The following is a 24,901-nucleotide window of genomic DNA, read 5'->3' as shown; positions in this document are numbered from 1 at the left end:
GAAGAAGTATGAGCACATGTGTTCATACCTGTCTAAGAAGGTAAACAGAACTTCCTCTCCCAATATATGAATAGTACACAACAGTTATGTTTTCACATAAATTCCAAACACCTCATTAAGCCAAACTGCACTCTAAATTCAGAGCACGTGCACTTTTGAATTATAAATGTTAACTTCCCGAAACTACAAAATTAATAATCAGTCTCTGTATGCATTTAATTTTTATATATATATAAAAAAAGATAAAGCACTTCCTTAAAATTAAATAACAAATGCCACCACCAACAATTCTGGCTACAGAAGGCATTTAGAAAGCTTCTGATGCGTCTTGAATAGCCTTCTGTGTAGTGATCAGGAATCACATGTATCTGGTTACCATGGATGAAGTCTCAATTGTCACATGCCATTTGACTTCATAGAATATCCTTTTAGCTGAATACCAAGAATGTGTAGATCCCTTCCAGTACTTTTACATTTTAATCAAGCAATTTAGTGCTTATGAGATTCAATTAATGGCCCAATCCGGCAAGCCCTCCATCCACAAGTCTCCTATTTGATACAAAGAAGGCCTGCAAGGATTGCACCTTAAGAGAATATACGGATGCAGGCAGGAATCCTTCTCTAACAGTGTATGCTGGGAGTGAGGACTATGTTAGTACACTCTAGCGCAGGGGTTCTCAATCTTTTTCTTTCTGAGCCTCCCACCCAAACATGCTATACGAACAACAACTAGTTTTCTGCATATAAAAGCCAGGGCTGGCATTAGGAAGTAGCAAACAAGACAATTGCCTGGGGTCACACGCCACAGGGGGCCCTGCAAAGCTAAGTTGCTCAGGCTTCGTCTTCAGCTCTGGGTGGCAGGACTCGGGGTCCTGGGCTCCAGACCCATGAGGTGGTGCTTCGGCTTTCTGCCCTGGGCTCCAGCGAGTCTAACACTGGCCCTGATTGGCAGACCCCCTGAAACCTCCTTGCGGTCCCCCAGGGTGCCCCCGGACACCTGATTGAGAACAACTACTCTAGTGGACACAGGTCTAGATCTGAGGGGGGAAAAAAGTTTCAACCTTGCTGAAGTTGCTTGGTGAGGTCTTTAAGATTTGCCACATGTTTACGCTTTTGAGTAACTAACTCGTCTTTTAATTCATCTACTTGGGTGTTCAGTGCTGTTTGTACTTTCTGTTGAGAAGCCAACTCTGTCTGCAGGGTCTGGACTTCATGTTTGCGTAGCTCTTCCTCCTTTTGCAGTTTGTTTGCCTAAATTTACAATAAAAAACAACATCTAAAGTCACTAGACATAACCATATACTTAACATCAACATCACCACCGCTTTGCACCTGCCCTTCATCTGAGAATCTCACAGCGTTTTATGAACCATTAATTAAGCCCAATACCACCAGTGCGGGATAGCCCAAGGCAGTAACCAGGGTGTACTACTTATTCCAGAATTTAGCACAGTACAGAATAAGATTTAAGCTTCAAAAATAATCCAGTTTGTAACTTTTCAAAATATATGTGAAAACAACCTATCATGAGGAGGCTATTAGTAATAATTTTTATTATAGCCACAAAATTATTCTTACAATTGATGGGAGAAAGCAGATACAAGCACAAAGGCTGCTCCAGGTTGATTTTAAAAAGTCATTTTACGAAAGGACCTCCAGTTGTGGCACACTTGATACACAAAATCAAGCTGCAATCCTGCAAATGCTTACACAAGTGAGTAGTCCTATTGAAGTCAAAGTGGGGCTATTTAAATTACACTGTTAAATATTACAGGAGTACCTCTGGACAATGGGAGGAGCCTAAAATAATTCTAGTCTTCCCTATGACAAACAAGTTCTTTAAACATGAATGGATTTGCAGAAGTCAGTTTCACATGTAAATTAAATCCTGCTGGGTATAAAAACTGGATTATGGCAGTCCAGGGCTCTAGGCGTGCTGTGACATTGGCCCCCTGCTATGACTCCACCCCCACTGCCCTACTTCTGTGCTGAGACCCCATCCTTCATCTACCTAAATGACAAGGGCTGAAATCAACTCTCGCCTCCTAGAAAGGCAGGAGAAGCAGCAGGGTCCCTCTCCAAGAGCAGGGGTCTTCCGTTGACACATATAGGGCAGTTCACACATCAGAGCTATGGTTCTATGGAGTCTGCAGGCTCAGGCAGAAGTTTTTGGTTACATTCAGATCACATTTCCAAGCTTTTATTCACAACCACAAGGGCTAGAAACTAACTTTTCAAACGAAAGCTGAAATTCTGCACTCACTATGACACTGCAGGAGCTGGAGCCTCGGCACAGACCTTCGAGCCTTTGCATTAATTCAGTCCTGATCAGATAACCTATTAGTAGAAAATCCATCTGCATGTCGTACTCACCAGATCATCTTTAGTCTGTCTCACATGTTCCAGCTGACTCTGTAACTCTCTTTCACTGTAGGTAAGCTTATCGAGCTGGGACTGTAAGAAGTTGGTTTCAGACTGCAGCTGTGCATTCTTACTAGTTAGTTTTTCAGTGAATACAAGCAGCTCAGATTCTCTTTTCCGACTGCCTTCAATGTCCTTTTGGAGATCAGTAATCAGAGAGTTCAGACTGTCCAGTTCTTCCTTCAAGGTGTCGATTTCTTGTTCATCTCTACCAAAACAAGTGTATGTTTTAGGGGTGACTTGAGCTTAAATACATCAACTGTGAAAATACTAAATATTTATCATAGATATGAAATGGCTTTCAAACTCCAAGCCATTTCATATATGTAACATCATCTGAAAGATATTTCTTATCTCCAAGCTATTAGTGACCCCAACCATATTACTGCTGGGGCAATTCTGCGCCACAAATTTCTTTGCTTTCCTGCAGAAAAATGATTTTCTAACAGGGAAGCAAAGAGAAGCTGAAAGAGCAGTCACACACACTCCCTAGCTCAACAGGTACATCATTTCAGGCACTCGGAGCAGCCGGTGGAGAGGTAAATCACTGCAAGTTTGGGGCACCCCAGCCAGTGGCTCTTACTCTGATCCGGGATCAGCTGCTAGTCACGGCTGGGCTGGAGGCAGGAGAAGTTGGGACTTCCTCTTCCCCTGCAAGGAGCGGCTGGGCCTGTGTCAGACCCACCCCCAAAACCTCCCCCAACTGCAGGAAGCTCAGCATCCTCCCCTGCTTCCTGCCCCCATCACTCCTCAGCTGCGGGGGGACGGGTCACTGTACGCGGAGCTGCTCCCCACTCTGCCCAACCCCCACGCATCCAGACCTCCCATACCCAGACACCCCTGCCAAGCCTCACCCCGTACACCCAGAACCCCCTTAGCCCTCCATATTCGAACCCCACCGCACTGTACCCTCAACCCCGTGCACCCAGACCACCCCCCACTGAGCTCCCTGCACTCAAACCCCAACCTTGACGAGCCCCACCCCCCTGAGCCCCCACACCCAGACCCCTCCACTGAGCCCCAACCACTTTTGCCTGGAAGCCCCTGCAGAGTCCCATTTCTCCTGCATTTGGACTCTTCTCGGGCCCCCTCCTCCCCCAAGAGCCTCTGTGCATCCAGATCCTCCCACACCTAGACTCCCCACTATGCTGCCTGCATCCAGATTATCCCACACAGAATCCTCTCACTCCACACCTGGATCTCCCACACTGAGCCCCCCCACACTTAGATCCTGTCTGATTGAGCCTGCCTGCCCCACACCTGGTGCGCCTGGCGCAGAGGGCAGCCAGTGGTCTGTGCTCCCCACTGCCATGCTGGAGCCTCTGCATTTAAATTTATTGACAAATAAAACTTACAGAATTTTAAAATATTGAGCACAGAATTTTTAATTTTTTGGCACAGAATGCCCTCAGGAGTATCATATTCCTGATAACGACTAGTAAATATAGGAGTCTGAATGCTATATGAATTTGAAAATTCCATTTCATAACAGTAATACAATACAATACTAAGTCGACCTTGATGGGGGATTCACCCCATCAGAGTTCAAGTGGCTGCCTCCCCCTGCCAAAGTGATCTACCAGTTTCAAAGCACCGCAGGGGCTCCATAAGAAACATGGTGGAGGATGCCTGGAAGATCAGATGAATCCAGTGCATTCTCCATGACCCCTCGCCTAGCTCCCAAGACTAGCCTTGCCTATTATGTAGGCCACAGCACAGCAAGTTTTGCATGCACATGTCTAAACCAAAACCTTAGAACGGGATATCCCAAACTTTGGGGAGATTTAGAATCTGAATTCAGATTCAAGTTTTGCAACTGACCCCTATTCTTTATAAAGACTATGCCAAAATCCCAGATCTGAGTGTCTTGTGAAGTCTGGAAGGGTGGGTTCAAAAAAATCTGGATCCAAATTTTGTAGCTCAATTCAATTCTAACCAATGTATTGGGCTTAACTTTAGAGTCTTTGGGGACTATGGTGTGGTGCATTTTTCTTTAATTTTCATTTGTAATGAAGAGGTCAACTGCTAGCTGGTTGAGTACCCATCAATAGCCATTAATAAAAAGCATAGCATGAGAAGATCTATTTGAAAACTTGTGTGAAGTCATAGGGCTTGATCTAAAGTCAGTATGAAGTGAAACCACTCTGAATTTTGCAGGAGGCATTTAGCAACTTGCAGAATTGGCCCCATAAGCTACTACTTTTGCCAGTCTTTCCCAGTTAACTAGCTTGAATTTTCTACAGGAATGTTTTCATACTTTCTCCTTATGGAAGCAGAAAACGTGTATTAGGAACAGGGATATTCTGATTTATATCAATTCAATACTTTGCCTGCCATGTCAGTATAATCCATTTTGTCACATTACTTTGTAATCAATGGATAACAAAACTTCTTCACAAACTTTCGGGAAATATTAGTAACTACATAAATGCATCCTCAGTAAATAAAAAACCCCTAATCTTTTCATGCTTTTTTTGCTACCACAAATACATCTAACTCCTACCTAAGTGATTTGTTGCCACACGTTCATATGGTATTTGACAATTCTTTTAGACCCAGGTATTACCATAACAATCCTCCACAATAACCGAGTTAAGACATCAGCTGTTCTCTTCATTAGGATAGACCTAATTTTAGGTCACTGACTATTACATGGTCAAGTATTTCATTTCATTCTAATCCCAACTAAAGCAAAAATCTAACAGTGAATTATGATTTTTCAAAGCAGACAGCTTTCCTTCCATCCGGTAGATTAGTCAAGAGTTTCCAAATTCCAGTTAACGTCTATGGAGAAAAGTCACAGCACTATATCATCCTGTCCCAAATTGATAACTTCTTTCTTCTTTGATATAAAGGGGATGAAAAAACTTGCTCTTAAGAGGTATATTTAATAGAAACACCTTTGCTTTCTCACAGGAGAAGTCACTTTTCTATTCTGATCACATTTTTTACAAAGGTTTGATTTATAAATAGTTTATAGAAGGTTAATGAATGATTAGATGTGTTAATACATGGTTAATTGTCAGACTGTTTTAGAGTCTAAAAGGGTGCTTATAACTATCTAATACCTTCTAGTGATGCATTTATAAAGCCACCTATGACACACATTACTCCGGTATGTACTATACTTTTATAAATGGAATCTTAATGTAAAGCGTGCCCTCTATTTCTGATGTAGTTACCTCAAACAAGGCAGAGTTGTCTTTCTGGGTTACTAGGGCAGATTTCTCATCAATCAGCAGCACATACTTACTTCCCTTACAAAAAGAAGGGAAGAAACATCCACCACACTCAATGAAGACTTCCTCAAGCACAAGAGTACAAAGGCCTCTGCTGGTAGGAAGAAGGTTAGCACTGAGAGAATTATAACATGACACTTCTGCAACAGAGTATTGGTTTCCTTCTCCCTGCCTCCAGGAATTGGATCTCGGCATTAAGGAACGTTCTTTGCCCGTGCTGTTTTTCTTATAACACCAGATTAAATACAATTTGTGATTTTTTTCAGTTCTACAAAACTAGATTTAAGGTTACAACATACAAATGTTCAGGAGAATCCCGACAGGAGACTGGCATCTAAGCCACAATGTTAAAGGACACCTCAAAAAGATTTTTTTTTTAAATGGGGTTGCACTACTTTATTTTATTTTTGTTTGTTTTGTATACAAAAAGGCAGCCTGAGAGTTTGGGATTTTTTTGTTTTGTTTTCTACCATAGAAATATGAATAATGTCACTCCTGCTCTTTCTTGCCTTTTATGGAGAACATCACTGTCCTCCCCGTCCCCACCCCTGAGTAGGTCATGTGTATTGTGTGCAATCACACTTTAAATGGAAGGGGCACGATGCTGAATCTTCAGTGAAGATGTCCTGTTAGACATTGAGGCTAAAGTGATGCCAAAAACAAGTTTTAGGAACATACTAAATATCCCTTTCCCCTCTGAGTTGCATTTGTGATATTATTTCACAAGTCCTCCAGTCACTAGAGAGAAATCTAGCTTGGACAAGACCCGAACTAATGTAAAAATACCACTACTCTCCCCAGTAAGGGAGAAAAGAGCAAGTCAAAACCCAAACCAAGTTACATGTACTTATTATATCGCAAAAAAGGCGCAGGCCCATTTAAAAAAATTTCTCTGCAGGTAACTTTAAGATGTTCAAGTCACACTGCGTTTAAAGAAGAAATAAAATCATTAGGCCATCATGCTTATCCATTTTTGGATGAACTCAACTGTATTCTCCACACCTATTCATCATTTTGAAAATGAAGCCCAAATCTTATAAAACTAGATAGCTGAAACTTGGCATTATCCACATTGATATAAGCTGCACCATCTCTATGGCCACAGTATGGTGACTGGTAGCATGGTGACCATATTGCTAGTCTGGTGGCCACAAAAAGTGTGGTTGGCATTGTATTCCAGCTAGGAAATGTAAATCATTTATTGCCTCCTTTGTCTCATTCTCTTCTATGCTAATACAGCCAAGTATCTTGTTTGCCCTTTTAGAAAAACATACAATGAATTACAGCAGTACACTGGGTTGAAGTCAGCTATTTTCCTTACACTAACCCCATTTATATTTCCAGTTCCTCCCATACCCTTTGGAGGAGGCTGTTTTCCCATTGCACATTTCTAACTAGGTTGTTTCACTATGCTTAACAACAAGAACAACAAAAATCCTAAAGGCCACAAGCCAGCATGAAGCAATTTGGGCATGTTAGGGTAAAATACCCTGCATCCAGCAACTTCATTTTACAGAATATGCAAGTGTTATTTAAAACACTACCCTCGCAAAACAGAGCAGTGGTTATACAACCTCCATTCAGACATACACTAGCAAAGGTGATTAAAACAAAATTTAGAGCAAGGCTACAACTTTCTCTAGCTACTTTTATGCTAGCAGATGCCCCCTATCCTGCAACTGGCCATCCGCCTGCAATTTCTGTCACTGCAGGGTCGGCCTCTTCTAGATCAAACACTAATAGCACCGAACAACATGTATTTTGCCCTGTGTATCTATAAAATACATTAAATATTAATGTAAATTAAAATGCAAAGAATTAGAAAGCCCTGCTTTCCATTCTTCCTCCCACCCAACCTAATGAAATTCCTAGTCAAATATTTATTCAAACATCAGCAGAGGAGGAAGAAAATGTATTAGCCCTCCTGTAGTTGATGAGTAACTGATATTGATCAAGGTGTAAACTGAAGGTGTCAGACTGACTGACTGAAGTTTTCTAGAAAACTTCATGATGTTTTTGGGAGCCAAGGTCTATATAAGGAACTGAAAATGTTTAGTTGTATAAACCATAAGGAAAGCAGATAATTGATTAAATGCTGTTCAACTTCAAATGAAAATTGCTTACAAATCCCACAAGCACATGTGAGTGTTTCTGTTTAAACAATGGTCATCTGCCTCCATTTATGCAACATTGTCAGAATCCATGTGTCTCGGAGTCCCCGGGCGATGCTCTGGAACTGCTCCCCACAAAGCCAGTCAGGACTTTGGGGAGCTTCCTCTCCCTTGGAGCAGACTGTCTTCAGGGCAAGAAGCTCACAAGGCTTCACCTTCCTGGGTCTGACCTTGGAGCATTCAGCATATGCCCCTCCGTGCGCTTCTCACAGCAAGTCCGCCCAGGCGGGGTCCTGGGGAAGCCAGAGGGTCCTGCACGCACCCCCACTTCGCAGTCAGACGTGACTCTTAGCCACCCAGTAAAACAGAGGTTTATTAGATGACAGGAACACGGTCTAAAACAGAGCTTGTAGGTCCAGAGAATGGAACCCCTCAGCTAGGTCCATTCTAGGGCCCAGCGAGCCAGACAACCCCATCTGCACTCACTCCCCGTCCCCAGCCAGCTCCAAACTGAAAAGCCCTCCAGCCCCTCCTTTCTGGCCTTTGTCTCTTTCCCGGGCCAGGAGGTCACCTGATCTCTTTGTTCACCTTTAGCTATCCCCTTGCAGGGGGGAAGGGCCCCAGCCATTTGTTGCTAGGAGACAGAGTGCCGGCCATTTATGCATACTGGCCTTTATCCCACCACCTAGAGACTTAAGAAATGCATAGGGGAAACTGAGGCACTCACACAGTATTCAGAGGAAACATTAAGAACAGTCCCATTTCGTCACACCATTAAAATGGATAGTATGTGTTTTTGCTCTAGTTCACATGTACCGTATGGAAATATGATTATGCTCAGACACTGCTCAGATGGTCTCCTCTAACTTACAGGGCTGTAAATCTGTATTAGCTACATGGCAGTGAAATAAACTACACCACTGTCAAACTGGTGCAAGTGAAAGGAGAATCAGCTCCTTCACTTCCTTGAAGCAATGGCATTTGTTACAGCTGAACTGATGCTAGGGTTTTTAATTGACACAAATGCTCATAAGTATTAGTTAATATAATAAATTAATGCATCATATGTTAAAGAAGATTTTTAAGTTTGTATTTTTATAATACTTTAATTTATCCATCACATTCAGAGAGGGCTGATCTTCCCAGCTCAGCAACCTCTCCCCTTCCCATCTCCAAAATACTGGGGACACTGGCTCCATTTCTCTCATCCCTTCAATAAAATGAGCATTGGCTGATTTCCCTGAATGGAGGCTGTCCAGAGTCAGCAGTAGAATGAGCAGTGTTACGCAACCTATTACCATCCACCCTACACCATATCTGTCACTTTTACTGAAATCTAGTTAAATTATTAGGGACCAGCGACTGAATTCATCCCTATTGGAACGCTACCCAAGTCAATGGAGTTACCACAGAGATTAATTTTGCCCCATACTATTTCAAAAGTAATTTGTTACAGCTATCAGTTAACCCTAGAACTGTCAGGTTTCAAAGTATTGCTCTTGGGTGCCAGTAAAACTACATAATTTATAAAGGTTCTACGAGGAACACGCCACAGCTTGGAGAGGATACAGATTCTCTGAGTACACCCCCAGAACAGTACGTTGTAAAGGCAGCAATACTTTTAAAGCACAGAAATGCTCCAGGTCCAAAACAGAAATCTGTATAATCAAACACATTCTTTAAAATCTTTAATTTATACCTTTGATGTTGCTCCTGCAGCTTATCTACAATTTTCACTCTATCCAGTAAATTCTGAATCTCGGCCTTCTGCCGATTAATAATTTCTTTGTACTTTGATAATTCATCTTCTGTTCTCAACCGTTCATCCTCCAGACACTTTACCTAAGTGCAAAAGAACATAATCTTAATTGTAAATTGGTTATTTTCCTGCCAAACTTCAGAAGAGAGTACGTTTCATCCAATAGGTCTAAAGCTCTAACCACAGTTACGGTAGTACAGGTTTTGAACAATGTATAAAATCAGATGCAAAACTATTTCACAGATCAAAAGCTAAAATAGAAGTTCAGTCACATAAAAACGTAACAGCTATAAGAATTAGCTTCTAAAAATGGTCACGTCATACAAGCTTTAAATAGGGATAATACCATCCCCTTCAAAAGATTCATAAACCCACACATATGGGTGGACCCAAGCCAAGCTGCAGTTTCATCTTCCTACAGTTACCAAGGCCAATCCACGTCATGGTCACCATGCTTCTGTCTAAGAACTGAATGCTTCTCCCTACAGAGCTAGTCCATGCTGCTCTTGAACTGGCCAACAGATTGATAGACAGGTTGCTCATCAGTGATGTGTGGCACTTCCTCACGTGCTCTCAGAGGCCTAGTGTGCAGCCTCTAGTACACTCCCAAAATGCAGCTGTACTCTGATCTCTTGCAAGGCAATATATTGTGCTGGCAGAACCCCTCTGGGCCAGCTCCATTAGGAAAAAAAAAAATCTGTGTGCAATGATCCGTATATTGCACTTAGAGGTACATACAGAAACACCCCCACACAGATGGTAGTGATCTATCTATCATGCACTTTTGGCCTCCAAACCTATACTCTGCACACTGACCTACCTATACCAGGACAAATGCTAACATTTCAAATCTCCAAGAATACTAGCCACTGTTTAAAAAACAAAATAAAAACAAAACAAACACAAAGCCTCAATATGTACAATGCTCTCCCAACGGACACTGCTCTAAGACCCAGATTCGTTATTTATTCAGTCCTGCACCAATAAAAGTTTAAAGGCCGATTTCTCACGAACTCCAAGAGCAGCTGGTGTGGCTGTCCCCAGGGCTGCCTGAGCATCTGGTCCCAAGGCCAGCTGCTTGGGCAGCCCTGGAGTCAGCCACACTGGCCACTGCAGAAGTCATGGAGGTCGCAGGAAGTCACGGAATCTGTGACTTCCACAACCTCTGTGACAGACACGGAGCCCTACTTAGGAGTAATGCAGCCATCCTGAATTCATGCTGACAAATCTCTACACCAGATCACGATGTATTCTTGCTCTTTATATAAACTAGCCAGATACAATAGGATCTGTTTTCAAAATCCTTATGCTCCACCGTGGCAAGAGAGAACTCTTTAGTTACCTTTGTTCTTAGTGTGCGCAGCTCATCCATACCCTCTTTAAATGTTCTCTTCAGGTCCTCAAGTTCTTTTATTTTGGCATAGTGTACCTTTTTAAAGGGAGAAAGCATCACAACACTGTAATTTTAGGGGGCACAGAATGCCCTCATCCATTGTAAGACTACACCTACCAACAGAGAACTTATTTGCTGCCTGCCTAATTGCCTGGGTTGTCAACCATGCCCATCACCATGGTATCAGAGTATGTATACTTCATAACAGTGAGTAAGGTGATCAGATAGCAAGTGTGGAAAATCGGGACGGGGGTGGAAGGTAATAGGCTCATATATAAGACAAAGCCCCAAATACTGGGACTGTCCCTATAAAATTCGGGACATCTGGTCACCCTAACAGTAAGGGTGTTACTTACACACTTACACATGGAGAGAAGTATTTATCCTTAGTTAATTTGCCTAGAATATTAATTCCAACTGAATAAGAAGTTACATCCACAAAATAACTCTGTTAAAAGAACTTTAAAGTTACAAAAGCAAGCACTCAAAAGTTAATAAATATCAGCCCAGAGTCCTGTGCAAAAAATAGTATGCGATCATGTAACTAATGATTACATCATAATACAATGTGCACAAGAGGCCAAATTAAAGTTGCACAGACAATCTTAATCCTGGCATTTCCTAATTTTTGAGTGCTTGACTTTGCAATCTTAATGTTCTCTTAACATCATTTTTTGGGGATGTAATTTCTTAGGGTTTTTTCAAAAGGCCAACTAAAAAAACCCCAGATGTTTCATCATGTTGAATCACATTGAACTCCAAGATGCATCATCAAACAGGACTGGGATATCTTCATCCACAAACAGTGCTCTACCACTTGAGCTAACAGTAAATGGTAGCAGCTGAAAGCGGTTAGGCTTGTTGGACCTGCCACTAGAGGGGGATGAGACATTTTGTCAGAGGGTTCCATAGCTATTAGTTAGACAGAAAAGGAATGTTAAGACTCAGGCCTTGTCTACAATACTGAGGTAAGTAGACCCAAGTTACACTACTCCAGCTACGTGAATAATATAGCTAGAGTTGACATAGCTTAGGTCGACCTACTGTGGTATCTACACCATGCTGCATTGACAGGAGACAGTCTCCCATCAATTTACCTTATTCTTCTCTTTCCGGTGGAGCACTGGAGTCGACCAGAGAGCGCTCTGCAGTCTATTTAACAGGTCTTCACTAAACCTGCTAAATCAACCCCCCGCTGAATCGATCGCAGCAACATCGATCCCCGGTAAGTGTAGACAAGGCCTGTGGAATCCTAGGTTTAATGCCAGGTTTTGAAAGGGAGTGTACTCTAGTGTTAACAGATCCTAGTCATACTGCCTATAATTATAATAAAAACAACAATAATAACAACAACAGCAACAGTTTACCTCCAGCTGCTCAGACTTTTCCTGCATTTGTTTTTCTAGTTCTCCCTTTGTTACTCGGAGCTTTGCATCCAATTCATTTGATTTAATTTCTTCTGACTCCTAGTTGAATTGGAAGAAATGCAAATAAATAAATAAATAAATAAATAAAATTAATTTGAGCTTTTTTTAAACCAACAAACAAACAACCTTTTTATGTATTTTATGAACACAGAAGACACACATTCTTATCACTGACTATCTGTAATTTGTACTACCATAGATAGTAGTTTTGAACATATAAAAACACATTGCACTCCAGCGAAACCTGACTCAAGATCTCACTTTTTTCCTAATTTCTTTTTTAGTTATCTCTAATCATTGACATTTATAAATTTAATGGCATGACATCTCACATAGCATGCATGCATGCAATAATTTTTCACTTTATTACAATTTAAGATGAAAATAAGAAAAAAAAATCAGATGTTAAACATGTTAATTTCACCTCATGAGAAAGTATGCCTACTTGATATGTTTTTATCATTTCTTGGCAGTTTTTCCGTATTTGGTCTCCCTCCTCTTTTGCTTGAGTTAACTTTGTGGTTGCATCTTTGAGTCGATCTTTGGTTTCCTAGAAAATAAACCATGAATAACTATTTGAACCTACGGAGTGTCACAGAGCAAGATTCTGAATTAGAGGGGAAAAAAGGGAGTGATCACCAGAATGTTTTCAATTCTAGTAGAGTTTCAACTCATGATTTTATTGACAGTCATAATATTTGCTTAGAAAGTGCTGCACCACCAACTGTTAAATCATCTGTTAATGGCTCTCCAGAACAGCAACACCACATCTCAAAAACTTTGAGTGAAAATCTGCTTTTCCCACTGTGTTCCTATAGGCATATTACCATGAGCCAAATTGAAGGCTCCTTTGGTAACACTGAAAAAACAAGTGGCCTGTAGTGGCTGACTCATTATCTCCAAACAAAAATCATATAACTGAAAACTTCACTGTTCAATCACAACAATTTGTTACTTCCCATCCCATCCTTCATTCACTAACACAGCTGTAAGCTCTTCAGAGCGAGGATCTAGTTGTAATATCTCTCTGTCCTTATGGCAATTAAGCTCTCTCTGTTTCCGCAATATACATATTTAAAGAGAACCAAGTGCAAGGAACCATGTCCAGTTGCTGTCCTCTTCTCCAATCAGACTGTTACAGTTTGTGATTTAGACCGTGCCCACATTCTGAACTGACTTGTTCAGGAGAAGTGAGAGAAGAAATTCTTAGCAAGGATTGTGTCACTCACACTGTGTTATGACGGACTAAATTAAAAGCACTCTTGCAAATCAGAGTAAAGCAGAAATATTGGATATATTCCAGTGTTTCTCAATCTTTTGTGCTGGCAAACCCCCTTGGATTTAAAAATAAATAAAATAAAAGTGGCTTCACTATTAAGACTTGAAAAAATTGTAACCCCTTACCTTAAATATAATTAATACTCAGAACCAGCATTAGGAAGTGGCAAGCAGGGAACTCCCCGGGCTCCCACACCACAGGGGGCCCTGCAAAGCTAAATTACATGCTTCAGCCCTGGGTGGTGGGCTTAAGCCTAAACCTAAACCTAAACCCAAGCCCAAGCCCAAGCCCAAGTCCCGCTGCCTGGGACTGAAGCATGTTACTTAGCTTGGCGGGGCTCCCTGTGGCATGAGGCCCCAGGCAATTCCCCAGCTTGCCACCACCGAACACTGGCCCTGCACTTGCACCCTAAACCCATCCCAGGTTGAGAAAACTGATACATTCTATCCTTTCACATTTTCCACTTCAATATCACTATCTTTAAAGTACTATTTCAAAATCCAGCTGTAGATTACCAAGTTAAAAAAAAAACAACGATTTTTTATCGATTTTAGTGCTACTAAGCAAGAAAATGGCATAGCAACTATATTGGACTCATTACGATCTGACTTCATGGTATTGCTTTACTAACCTTGTGTGAATCCATTTCAGTTTTCAATTTGTTTTGGGCCCATTTTACTTTGATTGTATGAGAACTGATTTCTTCTTTCAATTTTTCTATTTCTCGGTTGAATCTAGTGGCTTCGCCTTCCTGAAAAAACAAAACCAAACATCCACAGATTACATTTTATTGATTTTAAATATACAGCTATAGAATTAGACTCAGACATGAGTGATAAGTACAGATTTTCATCTATAAGGCCCTGAACCTGCAAAAAACTGCATACTGTTAGCCACATTAAGGGTTTACAGGACTGGGTCTTAAAACCTTAATTGTCTATGTCTGGACTCCCAGTGAGAGATGCCTCTCTATCCGTGTGCGGTATTGCCACATTTGTGATCAGAGATGTTCTAGCTGAAGCAACCTTGATTAATTGAGACAGTTTATATCAGACTGTTTTCCAGGAAGACTCTTTTGACTAGAATTGCATAGATCCATGACAGAGTAGACATACTGATCTTCTGGACAAATGGGAAAGCCCCTTTTTCTTTTTGCAGGCTTAAGGGCCGGAGGGGAGTCAAACTGTAGGACGATATAGCAGAAAATGTGAGGTTTACTAACTTTTGTGGGTAGTCTGACAGAAGCATTGTGTAAATTGGATATTTGACTACATGGACAATTATTGGGGGGGGGAGTGTAAATTGTTCAAATAACGAGATGCCAACTGCCCAGATATAATGGGTCGGGTACCATTAGGCTGCACCTAAATATAGTCGTTTACATCAGTCCAAAGTGGGTGTAAAACACTATCGAATCAGACTGCTATTGTTTGACACACTTTGCACTGATGTAAATGACTACACAAGGTGAAGAGCAACAGTGATTGTTGGCCAATAAATGTACACCACACAAACCACCACTCTATTTTTCTTCAAGTGAACATCAAGTGGTATTAATCAGCAAAGCATATTACTGAGATAACCTTAGATACCAACAGCTACAAACTAATATTTTCAATTAAAAAACCTGCGCATTATAATATAATCCCAGCAGCCAAATAGTATTTCTGAAGTAACAGATCTACCTTAACTAAAACAGGTTTACAAAAGCACCATGTGAGGGCAGCAGAATCACTCTAATATAAAGAACAGGAGTACTTGTGGCACCTTAGAGACTAACAAATGTATTTGGGCATAAGCTTCTTACTGTATTTTCCACTGTATGCATCCGATGAAGTGGGTTCTAGCCCACGAAAGCTTATGCCCAAATAAATTTGTTAGTCTCTAAGGTGCCACAAGTACTCTTTGTTCTTTTTGCTGATACAGACTAACATGGCTACCACTCTGAACTCTAATATAAGTCTCCAAGCAATGTCGTTCTGACTGTTAAGCCAGAAGTTAAAACGTAGCTGGTAGGTCTGTTTTGCCGACCTGAACAGGTCACGCTGTCCATTCCAATCTGTTTAATTCTTAGGAGCAGAAATGGCAACGACATACATAAAAGCTATGCTCCAGGAACCAAAGTTCTCAAGTTTCAATAAGATGGTTTTTTTGATCTTCCTCTTGTGAACAATGATTGCTTGGACCAATGATCATGATCAAATCCATCAGCGTAGTCTGAACCCTCTCTGTTTTGGGGAGAATACTGGATCTTTCAGGAGCACAAAGTCAGTTGTTGTTTTTTTAAATAGTTTAGACAGTTATTACATTTTAAAATTTTGAGACTGCTGATAGTTTAAATGTTTGTCTCTTGCCTTGACACTGTACTTGTAATGAGAATTTGCTGAACCTTAGTACTGTAAGGAACATATCTGCACAGATGCCTCAAATTCAGTCAAACAATCCTGTGGAAGAGTACAAGGGAACGGTCCGGATATAGTTACTGCAGCATGTGTGTGGAGCTCTCATTGACTTCCAAAAAGGAGTGCAGGCTTTGATGACTTGGCCTATTTATTTACTTGATTCTCTAAAAACCAATTTTAAAAAACCAGTATGGACAGCCATAGGGGAAGAAAAAATTCTACGGTGTTATTTTACAAGCAGTGAAGATTTATAAAGTGATTATCTGTAATATAATGGCTGCAAAAAAAAATGGTGCTGTTAGCACGCTACAAACTTCAGTTCAGAAGAACACATAGGAATCTCTGGAAGATGACAATAGAAGCTCAATCCCCCCCAAAAAAAATATTGACATAAAATGGGTCTTCTGCAGCCACACAGTAAAAGGAAACTTAATAAGATATCATAATTATTACATGAAAGGTGACACAAGTGCTTTTCTGATTATTTAAATAGTGCTTTTAACCATTTCTTTAAAAGTACCTTGGTTTCATAGAGCTGGTGCAATCTTCCTTTTTCCTGAGAAAGTTGCTTGATTTTATTCACATGCTTTTCAATTTCTTTATTTGCATCTCTTAGTCTTCTCTCCAGTAACTCCTTTTCCTTTCGGAGATCTAGAGACTCTTTTTCTCCTCGAACATACTTCATCACCATAGTTTCCTTTTCTTGGCGTGCCTCTTCACATTTTTTGTTTGCCTTTAAAAATTTAAATTCAGCCATAAGTTTACATTTCACTGATGATAGTTTTTATACATGAACAATGGATACTCACAATTCTCCAACACAGTAATCAAAACATAACTGAAGGCAAGTCTTAAAGTCCCCAATTCTGCAAGCAAGGTACGCACTGGCTTAACATTACTACCATGAGCAGTCCCGCTGATTTAAATGGGACTACTCAGAGTTGTAACTACAGGTATGTGTTTAAGTATTTGCAAGCTAAAAGCTAAATATTTTACTTTAGCTGCATAACCAGCAGGCTGGTGCCATTGGAATGTATTTGATGACTCCTAAATGGAGAATATATATTTGATAACTCCTAAATGGAAAAATATTTTCGCAGCTAGCCAGTTCCATTCCTCAGTTATTGTAAATATTTTAACAAATAATTTAACTATTACTATTCAGCTGTACATCATTTCTCACATAGAAACTCTGTGGTCCAGATATTGCTATTATTGTTTCATTGAACAAAACGAAAACTATGTTCAAAAATTCTTGTAACACAGAGAAAGCCTTTGGCTTAGCAAAATCTTAAGGGAGAAAACAGATGACCTTCCAGCAACATAAAATGAGGTGAAAATATTTCTTCGTATCTTTTTACTTGTGCTTGAAAAGATCAGGTTTCACTGGTAAGTGTACATAATTGCGGACTTCTTCCTCCATTCAAAAGCAACGTAAATGTTGATCAAATCAAAATTTACAGGGAAATTACCATTCCAGGGCTCATTTTTACATATAAATACACAAATGAAAGAGCATGGCCAGACAAGCCTATGTGAGTGTTAGTGGCTCTACAAAAGGTTACAAATACTTGAAAGCTTGAAAATGCCTGAGTAACTGAATCTTATTAATTAAAAAACATTTTGGAAGCCTTGGTGTATCAATTTTCAACATACCTACTGACTGCAACGCTCAGGCTGTGAATGTTTCCTACAGCAAGCTGATTCTTTAATGAGAGATTCAATTATTAAAACTTCAAAGGAATTCAAAAATTACCTGGTCCATACGAAATGCCATCTCTTTATGCAATTGCTGAATAGTATTTTTGACTGCAGCATCTTGTGTTACAAGTTTGTCTTTAGCAGTTTTAACTTCTTTTTTAAGCTCTTCTATTCTTGATTCTAACTGCAAAGCAAACATTAGCAGATAATTATAGAAAAGTCAGTAAAGATTCCATCAAGTTTTGTACAAACATTTCTTACAAATTAGATGTTACAGGATTTTTAAAATATACACTGCACTTGCCAAACTCTAATCAAACTGCAACAATCACTAGTAACAGCCCAGCTTTTGTATTACAATACTAAAGATGAAAGGAACTGAGATCATCATCTGTCAAGGGCTTATTGCACCACACAGACGCTCCCCGGGTTTCCGCACTTACAGAAAAAATTCCGTACGCTTTTTTTTTGGTGTGTGTGTGTAATTGTTAGAGATACGTTCCCAACTTACGCAAGACGTTCCAGAACGGAATGCTTGTGTAAGTCAGGGAGCGTCTGTATTAAGCATAACCTCTGGACTAGAATAAATTACTATGTGAAAAGGTAAAGAGAAATGGGTCAAATTTTGAGGTTCTTATAAACCAGTGGTGGCCACACCGTGGCTCGTGAGCCACATGCGGTTCTTTTACAGTTAAAGTACAGCTCGCGGAGTCTCCCTCCCCCACAACTCCGACCACCCCCCACCCCCATTCTCCACCTTGCTGTGCTGGTGCCTGGAGCCGCCCCTGTTGCCTATAAAGATATACATGTCCAAAAGGCAAGAATCAGACAAAACAGTTTTGTCACCATGTCAAGGACTTAGTCCTGCTCTCTAAAGCTGTGATTATGAAAACAAAACAAACAAACATGTAATACACTTGTGTAAGCATGCACATTCGGTAGCAGGTTTTGCTTGCGGTTGTGAACGCATTTTAGAGCTGTATGATTTTACTCTGCCGAATGTCAGACAAGCTAAGGAAATACTTATCTAAGGACTTCCTGTTCACAAATGTATTGAGCAACAACAACAAAAACCCACCCCTAAATCTGTTACTGCGACACAGGAATCTAGTTGCTGCCAAGTTCCATTTCAAGATGCAATATCAAAGAGCTACTTGAATAACTTCTTTAAAGTAATCTCTTCTGGAATCATCCCAAAGTGTGCAATATTAAAAAGCATTAAAGATCTGACTTAACTGACAAATGGAATTAAACAGTAGTAACAGAAAGGCCCACTTATCATTAGCATTTTCCATTACAGCACATATGGTATGAAATATCACAAAGCAAAGCCAAGATTCTCATGCAATCACTGAATGACACTGGGGAATATGAGCAAAGGACAGTGAATGAGCTGCATTTGTTGGTTTATGCAGAAGTTTGTTTCCATTTAGCTTGTAATGTTTTTTAAATGTCATTTCCATTTCCATCCATGCTATGTACTTTCAAAAATGCTTTGAGATACACAGAAAACAGACAAAGCTTCTGTACCCTCAATGCATTCAAAAATGCTTTGACACAGCTCTTGAGACGGTCTCCTGCCAATCTGTGTGGCATAGAAATTAATAATCAGATCTATGGCATGACTAAAAACGTTAACATTGATTTTAAAATATAAAAATTAGTTTGGACACTATTTCCCCACAGAACAAGTTCAATGTCAAGTTATAAACACATAACCCTTACAGCAGTAGCACTAGCAAACAAATCCTATAAATGTGTAATGACATTCAATAGGATGCCACACTAGTGATATTTTGCACCAGTAAACACCAAGTACACATTTCTTTGGTTAGACACAGTTCTCAAATGCCTCGGTCATACACAGTAACTTGAAGTACCACACATTATTTGTTCTTATCTGTATGGAGCATATATACCTAAATAGCATTCTTTTGAAGAGTGTGTCTATTCTAGAGTATATTTATATATCAGAGATTTTCTCCCTTTTTCTAATTAATCTCTCAACTTTAGGGGTTTGTTTTCATTTTCACTAACAATTAGGAAAGAGGACAGATTACTGTTTAGATTTCTTCTGAATCTCTGTAAGCTATTCGTGGAGACATCTGTAGAAAATTCCTCCTTCTGTCTATCTACACACAATACCTGGTCCTAAGAGGGAGTGCAACTCTTTAATACGTTAAGATTCTTCTAATGTCACCAATTGCAACAATGCCTTAAGTCAGCGGTTCTCAAACTGTGGGTCGGGACTCCAAAGTGGGTACCGAACCTCAGTTTAATGGGTTGCCAGGGCTGTCTTAAACTTACTTGGGTCCGGGACCAAAGCCTGAGGGCTTCAGCCCCGGGCATCAGGACTCAGGTTACAGTCCCCCTGCCTGGAGCTGAAGTCCTTGGGCTTCAGCTTTGGCCCCCCGGGTCATGTCGTAATTTTTATTGTCCGAAGGAGGTCACAGTGCAGTGAAGTTTGAGAACCCCTGCCTTAAGTGGTCAACAGCTGCAGCATGCCCAGATTCAATTATAACCTTAGCTTTTAATCTTGAGATTATATAGTTATCTGTAGCTGGCAATTTGTATATAGTACAGTATTTAAACTAACAAATAAATAATCCTTAAAGGTGGCCTCACACACACACACACACACGCAGCCCCAAACAGTAATATAATTTTCAGATAAATGCAATATACAGTGCATGCCAAGGTTGCGTTTTGCAATTTGAGTATGAGACCTTGTGCTACCGTTTAGTCATCCAGTCATCTTCAAATGGGAACTGAAGGCACTTACAGGATTGGGCCCAAGGAGCCCAATACCCAGAGATGCCGAGCATGTGCAACTCCCATTGACTACAATAGACTTAGATGCTTAACATTTCAGTGGTTTGAACCCAAAGATAGGAGTAAGTGCTTTCAACAAACTAATAAGGCTTTGTGGGATGGAAGAACGAGTCAATAAATGCCTGGGCTACATTAGCATTGGGCGTTTGTTCTCAGCCTCGCACACAATGCCGGCTAGAAACTCCTACTAACATCAATGACAGTTAAATGTACAGGTCAATGAAAGGTTAGACAGCACAGTCAGCTCTTTTGTTTTCTGTACCTGTTTAATAATGTTGAGATGCTGCTTTTCTGTTTCTGTTCGTTTTTTCAATTCATCTTTTAACCTGTCCTTTTCTGAACAAATATCCAAAATCAGTTCCTGATGCTTTTTGTTTTCTTTAATCAATCTGTAAAGATGAAATAAAATTGCTTTGCTTTGGTGTCTGTGTGGAAAACAAGGAAAAGTAGTCCAAACAATTGGGCACAGGTACTTTTTAACCCAGAACAGCTTTGTTGCACTCCCCTATATGCAAGGCTTTTACAAAACTGCAGACAGGCCCTTAGCTACAGTGCAGCAATTGATGCCACACTAACAATGTGGCAGGCACTAACGTAAGTGATTACTTGCATGGTCTCCATCACCATGACACCACAGTACTTCCAACACGTAAGCGTAGAGTCACAACAATGGATGTAAACACACAGATATTATCTTCACGTTACAGTTGTGCAGAGTGATATGACTTGCCCAAGGTCACACAGGAAGCCTGCAACACAGCCAGAAATCGAACCCAGTCAGGTCCCTTAACCACAAGATCGTTTTCTCTTCCCCACTCTTAGGTAGTTTAAATGTTTTAAAATAGTTTGTTCCTTTACAGCAGTGGTTCTCAACCAGGGGTACATGTGCCCCTGGGGGTATGCAGAGGTCTTCCAGGAGGTACATCAACTCATCTAAATATGTGCCTAGTTTTACAACGGGTTACATAAAAAGCACTAGCAAAGTCAGTACAAACTAAAATTTCATACAGACAATGACTTGTTTATACTGCTCGATAGACTATACACTGAAATGTAAGTACAATATTTATATTCGAATTGATTTATTTTCTAATTATATAGTAACAATGAGAAAGTAAGCAATTCTTCAGTAATAGTGTGCGGTGACACTTTTGTATTTTTAGGTCTGATTTTTTTGTAAGCAAGTAGTTTAAGTGAGGTATAACGTGGGGGTACACAAGACAAATCAGATTCCTCAAAGGAGTACAGTAGTCTGGAAAGGTTGAGAGCCACTGCTTTACAGGATAGCAGTTTGAAGGCTGAATCAAAGCTGTAGCCTAAATGACAGCATATTTGTGTTGATGATTTGGGCTACATACTGCACCATTTCAGAAGTGATGCAGAAGACAGTTATACCTATAACTCAGGGGCAAAGTTTTCAAAAGTGCCTTAGGGCCCCATTTACAAAGCACGTAGGAGTCTAAAGATGCAGACAGGCGCCAAGGGGGATTTTCAGAAGCACCTAAACAGGTTGGCTAACTCCAAGGCACTTAAGGGAGTGGAGGGAGTTACAGGGCTCACTGTTTTGGAAAGGGTATAAAAGGCAGAAGAGAAGCAGCACTGGTTTGTCTGCATCTTTTTAAGACAGTGATCAGTACACAAGACTGATCTGCTATAGTCAAGTATTTACAAATGAGGGGTACAGTAAACAAACAGGTAAAACCCAGCTAACTTGTTTGTACATAATACCCTGGAATTTCTGCCATCTAGACACCCACTGTCTTCAACTCCCACTCCCCGAAACACTCCCAAATTCTTTGCAATTGCTTTATGCATAATGTACACATGCCAGACTCACAAAGTCAGTTTTTTCCCCACTTAGTAGAGCAAGGTTACCAAAATCATAGCAGATCTCTCCAGAATCCCATGCTTTGAATGGGAAGTTCTCTGGGAGATTTTTTTTTTTTTTTAAATGTGGTCAACCATTACTGTGGTAACACAGTTCCTCCCACAAGAAGTTAATAAATATATAATATATAAATAAAAGCCACTTTCACTTCCAGCCCTGTCAGCAGAAAAGAGTTTAAAGAGGAAGGTTAGGTTTTTCAAGTGAGCAAATACCCCTCATGTTATATAGAGAAAGCAATATGAAAGATAAAAGGAGAACCAAGAATTCAAACAGTGAGCTGAGAGAGAGTTTGAACAATCTTCATTCAGAAAAACTGAGTTAACAATTCTAGTACAAAAATTTATTGTAGGAAACTTTGTACAGATACAGTAAATTAAGAATTTCAAAAGCTTTCCTGTAACTTATTACTGTGTTACCAGATGTTATTTCAATGTTATTTGATGCTTGAAGATGTATGCATAAAAGTATTAAGCAATTAAGGGCTTTTATTTTTATGAGAACAGAATTAAAGATTTCCTTTTCAAGCCTCCTTTTTAAAATCCAAACTCGGCCATCTCAAACTGGCAGAGGAAACTTCAAGTTAACAATCATAACTGGTTTAACAATTGGGACAGCTGATGAAATTCTTCTGGAGGAGATATAAGCATGAAACGGAATAAAAATTAGAGCGGATTAATTTATCATATTTGACAAAGGATTCATGTCACCAGTACTTTGATGGACTTAAAAAGGAATTCTAACTAACGGTAGGCTAACTGACTAAGGATTTCAGATTAAGGATTAGCAAATATCTGTTCAGTTCCTGCCACATTCAACAAGAAGTTAGAAGTCTCGCTGTACTCATTGTACATATTTGTAAATTAAATTTAGAATGTTTATAGAGAGTTTTTGCTCCGCCAGCAGCACTCTACTTTTTTTTTTTTTTCGCGCCCCTGGCGGCCCCTCCCCCACATGTGTCCCGATATTTTTTTCCTCTCATCTGGTCACCCTAGTAATGATACTCTTGTACACACTTATTTGTCCTGAGGTTAATCTAGATACTCACTTCTTTATAGTTTGCTCCTGTTGGAGGTATTTATCTTGCACACATTTTTCAAATGTCGCCAAGGCATGTTCACCCTTCCTCATTCCATTTGGGAGCTTACGCTCTTTCGTAAAATCTGTAGATAATAGTTCAGATTCTATTTCTTCTAGCAAAGCCTCCTGTGTTGATGATTGTTGTATTGTGGAAATAAGTTTCTTGGTGCAGTCTGTGTCATAAGGGCTTTCTGAATAGATTCTATTGCTAGATTTTTTCGTGAAGTCAGACTCCTCCCTTAGCTCCTGCAGTATTTCCATTAGGGATTGTTCTGTGCCATTACTTCTTGAAACCTGTTGTTCAAAATCTTCACCAGGCAAATGTTCTGCATTCACAGAGTCTTCCACTTGTCTTTCAGAACATGTATTAGCACAGCAGTCCCCACCTTCACTACAATCAGGTGAAAGCGGCAGCTCCTGTGCTTCAGTTATGGCTCCATCCCCTCTTATGTCAGTAACTGTTACATTGTAGTTTGATGCCAAAGATTTAGGTTCCCTTTCCAAGCTGGAATCCTCATCACCAGTATAACCAACATCTGAGCAGTCCTTCACTTCAGACGTCTTGCTTGTGCTCTCATTACTTGATGAGCCGGAAGGTGTATTGTCTTCCTTTGAGAGGCTGACTGGCTCCAATATGCGCTGCATTTCCGGTAAACGCTCTTCCATCCTTCCGTTTTAGGAATCTAGAAAGAAAATGTGGACAATATATTACATTAAAAAAGTCAAGATTAAAATGGGGGGGGGAATACTTGGTTGGAAGTTCAGACACTGGAGGGAGGAGAATAATTTGGTTTTACATTGCCAATGGTTAGCCAATGTTTTTGTCTGCTAAACATTTTAAACATTCTCTGTTTCAACAATTATAAATCTCTTATTTTAAAAAAGTTCAGGGGATGGGGGAGGATATCAGACACTGAAATTTAACTTAATTTTTATGTAGTGGAGTTTTTTTTTCTCCCTTTCAATAACTCTTGCAGGAAACTGTAGAGATGGCAAATGTTTTGTTCATTCTACTGTGTTTTTTAAAAACAAAAACGAAGCACTTCCTGCTTTCAGATAAAAATAGCAAAAACAATGCTTCCAAAGAATAAAATACTGTAAAGGTTTTATTTTAAGCTTGCCAATGAAGGTGATTTAAAGATTCACAACAATGATTCCTTAGAGTACAAGGTTTCTTGCTATAGACTGGAAACCACCAGCCATCCATAACAATCCTTCAGGTAGTCCACAGGTTTTTCCTCTTTCACAGTAAGTGAGTGCACATACGTACACTAGTTTCTCATCACAAAGTACTGACTGATCAGTTCTTTGCTTGTTGCGACCCTTGAGTACGTATGGAGGTCTCTAGACCCAGCAAACGGGAGGGGTTCTT

General features: G+C 40.1%; 1 protein-coding gene across 3 annotated transcripts in view; it reads right to left on the bottom strand.

Moving 5' to 3' along the window:
* Positions 1-24,901, bottom strand: part of CCDC186 (coiled-coil domain containing 186) — a 51,915-nt gene that overhangs the window by 5,994 nt on the left and 21,020 nt on the right. For 2 of the 3 annotated variants that reach the window (XM_034776624.1, XM_034776625.1), the window contains exons 2-12: positions 23,498-24,212; positions 20,827-20,953; positions 17,788-17,916; positions 16,552-16,764; positions 14,261-14,380; positions 12,775-12,900; positions 12,291-12,389; positions 10,873-10,959; positions 9,471-9,613; positions 2,374-2,629; positions 1,062-1,251 (exon numbers count right to left, since the gene is read on the bottom strand). In XM_034776624.1, the coding sequence (XP_034632515.1) occupies positions 1,062-1,251; positions 2,374-2,629; positions 9,471-9,613; positions 10,873-10,959; positions 12,291-12,389; positions 12,775-12,900; positions 14,261-14,380; positions 16,552-16,764; positions 17,788-17,916; positions 20,827-20,953; positions 23,498-24,195 (2,188 nt within the window). In that variant the 5' untranslated portion in view covers positions 24,196-24,212. The remainder of the gene's footprint in view (positions 1-1,061; positions 1,252-2,373; positions 2,630-9,470; positions 9,614-10,872; positions 10,960-12,290; positions 12,390-12,774; positions 12,901-14,260; positions 14,381-16,551; positions 16,765-17,787; positions 17,917-20,826; positions 20,954-23,497; positions 24,213-24,901) is intronic. The other variant, XM_034776626.1, reaches the window with a different exon arrangement.

The sequence above is a fragment of the Trachemys scripta genome, chromosome 7 (assembly GCF_013100865.1).
Source record: "Trachemys scripta elegans isolate TJP31775 chromosome 7, CAS_Tse_1.0, whole genome shotgun sequence".
Taxonomy (NCBI): domain Eukaryota; kingdom Metazoa; phylum Chordata; order Testudines; family Emydidae; genus Trachemys; species Trachemys scripta.
Note: the sequence above shows the minus strand (reverse complement) of the source record. Positions and strands in the feature narration are given on the sequence as shown.